An 8,268-nucleotide genomic window follows, 5' to 3' on the forward strand; every position below is an offset into this window, starting at 1 on the left:
CAGATATACAAGCTCAGCCCCAACTCACTAAGCTGGAACTGGGTTCTCAAACTGAGCAGTTCCCACAATCTCACCTGTGGGACTGGATCTAGTAGGTGTTTCCTAACATGCCTCACCTGTACAAAAGACAACCAGCAGGAAGGGGTTCCAGTGTCCTCCCTTAATACCCATTAGGCAGACCACTCATCTGTGTGGGAGATTCAGGTTTTAATATGTCCTTGTAGTCTTGTTTAGACTATGTGCATCTCTTATGGTTGTGAGTTCCTCAAGTTTATAATGGGTTGTGCACCAAGCATTTCCTCTTATCAGTTAGAATTGGTCACCTTCCAATTTCATGGGATGTGCCCTTGTTTATATTGTTGCCTCTTTTAGACTAAGTGGTTAGTCAGCGTTTTGGGCCTTGCTGGTTTGTTTCCTTTGTGGGAAGGAGGAATCAGTGAGACAACTTCTCTGCTGTAATCTTGTTTGCTTTTTTTTTAGAGTACAAAAAAGTCTTATTTCCTGAAGCATGGTAAAAAGAAACAGTAGCTGACAACTTCCCTGTTCAGAAATCCAAGTCAATTTTCTCAGAAACTCTTCTGCCCAGCAGCTTGCTTTCTTGGCTTCTACCCCAAGCCACAGACCCTTGTTTCTATACCTGTCAGCTGGCTTTTCCCTCACTTTCTGCTTCCTTTTCCATGCTAATCTATTAAGAAGAAGGAATGTCACTTTGCCTTCCATACACCATGCATTTCCATATATCCCTGTAATGTCCTCTCTGGTTCATCCCTTTTTTAAACTACTATGCTAGTCCTCACAGTCTCTCTCTTCATGTGGTGTCCTTTCCATGCCTCCGTGTTCATTTCCTGCCTGTGAACCTGTTCTATTTTTTATATATCTTTTTTCCTTGAGACAGGGTGGCCAGAACTGAAACAGTAATCTAGAGAGGAGGGTGTACCAATGATTTATATAAAGACATTATGCTTCCTTGGTATAATTGTCTTCCTCTTTCTCTACATAACCTAACATTTGCGTTAGCTTTTTTTTCCCCCTTTACTGCTGCTGCATACTGCTGAGTAGAGATTTCTGTTGCTGGAAGTTGCTGAATGTCCAAATGCCATCAACAGAGAGGTAGTTAGCCCGGTTCAGGGGCAGAGGGGAGGGCGAACTGGCACCCCACTTTGATTCCTGCTCCACCCAAAGTTTAATACCAACTACCTGGAAGTGGCAGCAGCATTTCTAGTCCAGCAGTGCTGAGGACATTGCGTGACTTCATGGCTCATTATCATCTACCTGTTCCCTTCTAAAATCTTCATTCCACAGGCCTTAACCATTCTCTCTTCCTTTTAATGGTCTGGATGTTATGCCCATCTCAAGCTAGCCTTTGTCTTGCCACGCTGCTGCCTGCTGGCTGTTCCTGGTCCTGGAGCTCCTATGTCACAGCCCATGGATCACTCCTGCCAGTGAGGTTCTGCTTGGTTTGGCTTCCATCTTACACTGAACGAGGCTGCTCTGGGCCTCCAGCCTATTAGTTTATCCTGAATGGGAGAAAAATGGGGAGGGGGGGGATGTTATGTGTGATGATATGGCTCATCAACTACCCCCATCTTTCCAGCACCCTTGATTGGCCCAGGAGCACGCTGGCATGAAGGAGGGGCAGAAGGCCGGGGCAAGGGTGCACCTCCTGGCCCTGCTTGGCCAGACAGCTGCAGAGTGCCAGCTTTGGGGACCTGGAGTTCACCTGCCAGGTGCTGCCACAGGGTGGTCCCTAAACAGGCAGGTGGGAGAAGGGTGGAGACCCCACAGGCACAAAGACCCTCATGAAGCACCTGCTGGGTGCAAGCCAGCATTGCCAGGTCTTAAATGCCAGGCCCTTTCCTGCCTAAGAGCAGGGGGGCTGGACCTGACAGTCTTGTGAGGTCTAGTCTAGCCCCTAACTTCTATGAAGCTATATGAAATGATCTTATTGGAAGCTCAAAATGATCCCATTTGCTGAAAAATTATTGTACGATGAAAAAAAAATCTGCAAATAAGTGCAAAAAGTCTTGTTTACTTTATATTGCTCGCTGGAACCCAGCAGAGAGTGAGAACTGGGTCATCTCAGTTGAAGCATTTCTTTATTGTGAAGCAGGCCGTCCTCAGAAAGAGCTGACAGAAATCCCAAAAGTCAGTTAAGCCTTTCTGAGAGTGACTTGAGTTTTGCATTTTCAGCATTAATTACCTACCTCCAAAATTATCCTAGATTTCGAACCCTTGTACTATGGTGGGCTGTACGAGTCTAGTACAAATACGATCATTACCATGCACCTGGCAACACTGGTTCCAGCCTCCCCCTCCTTGCTCCAGTGGGGCACCGACCGGCAGCTCGCCCATGAGGCGCCTCCCCTCCCCCACTCCAGTACGCGGGCTCCCTCGCGCGGCCGCACTAGGAGGGAGGGAGCCAGCAGGGCGCCTGCTCCGCGCCCTCTCAGCCTAGCTTGAGCCTCCTTCCCCACTCCGCCCCATGCTAGTGGCTGGTGCGGCGGCAGGCCCCTCCCCATGGGCGGGGTGGTCGCGTCAGCACTTTCGGCTGTGCAGGGGCCAGGTTCCTGACAAGCGAGGCGAGTAGGCTAGAACGCCGGGAGGGGAGGGGTGGGGGAAGGACGGGCGGCTGGACGGAGCCTTTTCTGCGGCCGGGAGAGGGGGGCGGACGGAACCTTCCCTGTCCCCGGGCAAGGGGGGTAGCGACCCGTTGTAGAGCCTCCCCTCGCCCGCCCCCCCAGTGGGCTCGCCCGCGGGACCCGATCCGGCGCCATTTCGGGGGCTGGATGCGCGGGCGCCGCGGCCCCTCCCCCCCCCGCCCGGGGTCCCGGCGCGGCTGAGGGAGGGCAGCGGCGGGTGGGCGCCATGGACCTGCGGACGGCCGTTTTCAACGCGGCGCGGGACGGCAAGCTGCGGCTGCTGGCCAAGCTGCTGTCGGGGCGGGCGCCGGGCGAGGTGGCGGCGCTGGTGGGCGAGAAGACGGGCGGCGCGACGCCGCTGCTGATGGCGGCACGCTACGGGCACCTGGACACGGTGGAGTACCTGCTGGACCACTGCGCCGCCGCCATCGAGGTGGGTGGCTCTGTCAGCTTCGACGGCGAGACCATCGAGGGTGCGCCCCCGTTGTGGGCCGCCTCGGCCGCTGGCCACCTGCGTGTCGTGCGCTGCCTGCTGGAGCACGGCGCCTCCGTCAACAACACCACGCTTACCAACTCCACACCGCTGCGCGCCGCCTGCTTCGACGGCCACCTTGACATCGTCAAGTACCTGGTGGAGCACCAGGCCGACCTGGAGGTGTCCAACCGCCATGGCCACACCTGCCTCATGATCTCCTGCTACAAGGGCCACAAGGAGATTGCCCAGTACCTGCTGGAGAAGGGCGCTGACGTCAACCGCAAGAGCGTCAAAGGTGAGGGTGGGGGGCCAGGCGGGTGTCAAGGGAGGGGGTCACCTAGTGTGGGAGAAGGGCTGTAAAGGGCCTCGGGGAAGCGTCTGGTTTGACCCTACGGATGTAGGACTGGAAGATCCTCTAGTCCAACCAGGGAGGAAGGATCCTGCAGGCTTAAAGCTGGAAGGGGCCTCAGGGATCATCTATGACTGAGAATCCTGCAGACAAGGCTGGAAGGGACCTCAGGGACTGCCTAGTCCCACCCAGGATCGAGTATTGTGCAGACGCATAGCTAGAAGGGACCTCAGGGATTGTGTAGTCCAACAGGGAACTGAAGATCCTACAGACACAGGGCTGGAAGGGACCACGTGGACAGTCTAGTCCCACTCAGAATCAAACCTGCAGCCTTGGGATTATTAACACCAAGATGTAACCAGTTGAGCTCAGAAAGGACCTCCGGAGGTCACCTAGGTCTAGGTTAACCCCCTGCTCAAAGCAGGACCAGTCCCAACTAGATCATCCCAGCTAAGGCTTGGTTGAGAGGCTTAAAAATCTCCAAGGATGGAGAGTCCACCGCCTCTAAGTAACCTGTTTTCAGTGCTTTACCACCCTTGTAATGAGAGAGTTTTTTCTATTATCCAACCTAACTCTTCCTTACTGCAATTTGAGCTCCTTGTTCTGTTACCTGTCACTGCTGACAACAGTAGCTCCATCCTCTTCCTAACCACCCTACAGGCAGTTGAAGGCTGCTGTTAAATCCCCCCTTCGGCTTCTCTTCTCCAGTGTGTCTCAACCAGGGGTGCCATGGGCACACTAGACAAGCCCCCAGGCTCCACATCAGACCCCAGCATGTTTAGAGATGCGCTTCACCTTGCACTATGAGAGTGTCGCTGTCATTTCCATGTAGTCAAGTGGAAACGAAGTGCTGGCACTTCTCGAGGGGGCATCGTAGTCTCAAAAAGGTTGAGAACTGCTCTCTTCAAAACGAGGTGGTTTTAGGGGTGTTTGGGCAGGGCTGGGGAAGGTGGTATTTGGGCAGACATTTAGGTACCTGGAAGCTGTAAAACCCTAACAAGGTGTGAATGAAATGCTAACTTCAGTTTCATGCTGGACGTGGGCCATTTCTGTGATTGAGCCATGGGAATATTTGTGGACTATTAGATAGCCTTCTTGGGAGGGGAGAAGGACAGACAGTCCACAAATAGTCATACTACTTAGTCATACTACTTAGGAAACTGAAGTTAGTGTTTTGTCTATAATTTGTTTGGTGTTTGCAACTTCCAGGTGTCCAACTATTGGACAACCTTTTTTGGGTGTGGGGAAGGCTAATGAGGGAGGCAGATAGACAACAAGTAGTCGTCTGACTCCATGTAAACGTTAAAAGTCCAGCCAGAAACTGAAGTTAGTGTTTTGTTTATAATGTCCAACTACACAACTATTGCACAAACTGTTTTTTTGGGGGGAGGGGGAAGAGTTTCGAGAGTTCACAAATATTTGTCTGGCTCCATCATGTCAATTTTCAAAGTCCAGCAAGAACCTGAAGTTGGTGTTTTGTTTATAGCTTGTTAGGTATGTACAACTTCCAGGTACCCAGGTATCGGGTAACCTTTTTGGGGTGTGGTGGAGAGGGAGGGCAGATAGTCCACAAATATTCATCTGGTTCCATCATGTAAATGTTTAAAGTCCAGCAAGAAATTGAAGTTAGCACTTCGTTTTATAATTTGTTAGGTGTGTATAACTTTCAGGCATCTGACTATTGGGTAACCCTTTTTTTGCAGGGAGGAAAGATAGTTCACAAGTAATTGTCTGGTTCAATCATGTAAACATTCAAAGTCCAGCAAAAAACTGAAGTAGTGTTTTGTAACTTCGTAGGTTTGTACTTCTAGGTATCTGACTATCGGGTAACTTTTTTTGGGGGGGGGGAGGAAGTGGAAGGGCAGATAGTCTGCAGATATTCATCTGACTTTATAAGGTACGTGTTCAAAGTCCAGCAAGAAACTGAAGTTAGCGTTTTGCTTGTAACTTCATGTATTTTCCACTTGCTCTTCCAGTGGTTCGTTAATTGCTACTGCTAGTTACCTCATTTCATTTTAAATTGGCAAATTTTAACTTGTGAAACCCAGTTCTTGAAAAAACTGGCTACGTAAATGTTTGCTCTGAACTAAAATGTTAGAAGACCAATAGATTTTGGCAGGGAGACCATGTTCTTGAGTGGACCCTGTAAGTTTTTCAAATATACAAGAATTTAAATTTGTGTGTGAAATTTGGGACATTTCCATGACCATTTGTTATATGCATGTCATGCATTGATCAAATGATTTAATCTTGCACCATTATGATTGGAGTAAGGAAATATTCTAATTGGTTAAGGAGGAAGCTGTCTGTGTGTGTCATTCCTCATTCTTGAATCCTTTGGACTGATGCTTTTATTTTGGCTGTGACAAGGGAGAAATGTACATTAGGGTAAAGAGGAGCTCTCATGTGACCATGATCACGACAAAAAGGGTTTCTGTGGTATACTGATCACAACAGATGTCTCTTTGCTTCTGGTTTACAGTGATCCTGGCACTATTGTTCAAGCTGAAGACTTCTGTCCTTTTTGTTATGATTGTAGTTGCATGAGCTTCTTGTCCTAACCGTGGGCAATTTTCTGCTTTTTTAAATGCATTACAATCCTACATGGTGATGGAGCTTTGTCCTGAAGGGTATATTGGCTGTATAACAGGCTACTAGTGACTTCTTCTATTTTTTTAAATCCTTGATAGTTGGTCTGTATTTTGTCACTTTAGTTTTGGTAGGTTGAGGTAGCGAGGGGTTTGCTCTTTAAACTAGTGACTACATTAGGCATAGCACTTCTTACTCTTGGTTCTGACTAATAGTATTTTAACAGCATTCCAAATTTGAATTATAATTTGACAGTTGCCCCTTTCTGTTGTTTGGTCTTTGTAAGTTACCCAAATGTAGAATTTGGGATTTACACTTCAGAAAAAAAGCTGTACGCTTTAAATTGCAAGTCAGTGAATGAAATGTGGAATACTCTGCAGAGAAAAATATGTGGGGAATAATACAGCTAAAATTTGATTGGTAGTAGAAATATGAATTGCACAGTTTGTGGAATGGAATCATTCTAGTTTCTCCTTTTAAGAAAAAGATAACTTTCAAGGAATAAAGTCACTCATGAATCCCCCACCCTGGAATAGTTTGAGGGTAAGCATCACATTTATAGACTTGGATCTTTCAATATACATTTTATGTTCGTACTAGTAGTCTGAGAAATTATTCTTTTAAATATGTGAACGCTTCATATAGTTTAAATGACTGTATGATGGAGTTCTCCCTATAAGAATTTTCTCTCTGGTCTCACGTTTTCCTTTCAATTTCTGCATGATTCAAAATTTAATCCCTTGAATTGGAGACCCTACAGCATAGGCAATCTATCTCTATTTCATGAAAAACTATGAGTCTGGCTGGATATGAATTTTAGTCCAATAAAAGTCACTTTTTAAGAATTTGTATATGTAATTGGTCTTCCTTTTTTACTCTTTGGAAATAGACTATTCCAGTTTACATCAGGTGGACATCCTTTCCTTATTAGCAGTAGGAAGCTGCCTGACTTTTGAAGATGCTGTTGGGATGGAGGGCTTGAAGAGGAGTAAGAGGGCAGCATGATTTTTGTCAGTTGTGGGTGACAGCTTTGAGCCAGGCTGAGAGCATCAGAGACTCACAGGAGCCTGGAAGTTTGTAGTTAATTTTAGCCTTTGGGAATTGGCCTCCTGATCCTTGATCTATAAGGGGCATCACTAACCTTACTGTTGTGCCAACATGGCTTTTTCCACCTGAATTTGAAAGGAAATAGAATTTACTCGTGTCTTTGTATGGTATCCTCTTTCTTGGAGGAGGGACTCAAATCTTGCCAAACATGTCTTCAGTTTCCATTCCCCTTAGTTGTATGGTAAAGGGTCCCTAGGGTTCCAGGTAAGTACTAATTAAATACCTGGAGTGTGGGTTTTCCTATTATCCTGGTATTCCATTAGATTGTGCTGGATTGTTTTCCTTCTTCTTAGACTGTCTTATAAATGCTGTTTGTTTTTTATTCTTTATATTTTCAAAACCATGGAAGTAAATAACAAAGCTCTGTATATATAATAAATATTAGCTCTTAATGAACTGGGATACTTCTAGAAAGATGCTGCTAAGGCATCTGATCCAGGCATTAGGTCTGTGCAAAGCTTCAGTAGCTGATTCAGTTCGGAGGAGATCTGTCCTGATTCAGGGACCAAATCTCTGAATCTGAATTAAATTGGGAGACCAGTTACAAGCTCTGAATCGATTAGGAAAAGCCCTGGAAAAGATTTGGCTGATTTGGAGATTCGGCCATAGACTAAACAGGCACCTGACAAGTCTGTTGGGGTTGTGGGGAAGGAAGGGGAATGGAGGAGGGAGGGGCCGGGGCGTGGGGCGTGTTACTGGGGGAAGGGGTGCAGGGTGTGTGCGTGGTATCACTGGGTGCGGGGGCTCGGCCCTGCTGCCACTTGCCCAGCTGGGTGGGGGGCAGGATGCAGGCATGGCTCACTTTGGGCGGAAGGGGGCAAGTGGCAGCAGGACATAGCCCCCACTCCCAGTGCTGCTACACGGGGCAGAACCCCCACTCCCAGTGCTGATGCGGGCATGGCAGTGCTGGGAGTGGGGGCTATGCCCTGCTGCCACCCAGTGCGAGCCGCACCTGCATTGCACCCCCACGCACTGACAGTGGGGGCAAGCAGCAGCAGGGCGTAGCCCCTGTGGTTCCCCCCACCAAGGCAGAGGCAAGCACAGCTGGAGGAGCCATGGAAGAAGTCTCCATGGCTGCCCTGCCTGGCCCCAGCCTAGTCCTGGCACTT

General features: G+C 48.4%; 1 protein-coding gene across 1 annotated transcript in view; it reads left to right on the forward strand.

Moving 5' to 3' along the window:
• The first annotated feature begins 2,657 nt into the window (after window positions 1-2,657).
• Window positions 2,658-8,268, forward strand: part of FEM1C (fem-1 homolog C) — a 29,557-nt gene continuing 23,946 nt past the window's right edge. The window contains exon 1 of the mRNA XM_019555214.1: window positions 2,658-3,409. Within this exon, the coding sequence (XP_019410759.1) occupies window positions 2,866-3,409 (544 nt within the window). The 5' untranslated portion in view covers window positions 2,658-2,865. The remainder of the gene's footprint in view (window positions 3,410-8,268) is intronic.

Source organism: Crocodylus porosus, unplaced genomic scaffold, assembly GCF_001723895.1.
Source record: "Crocodylus porosus isolate Cpor-Errol unplaced genomic scaffold, CroPor_comp1, whole genome shotgun sequence".
Classification (NCBI taxonomy): domain Eukaryota; kingdom Metazoa; phylum Chordata; order Crocodylia; family Crocodylidae; genus Crocodylus; species Crocodylus porosus.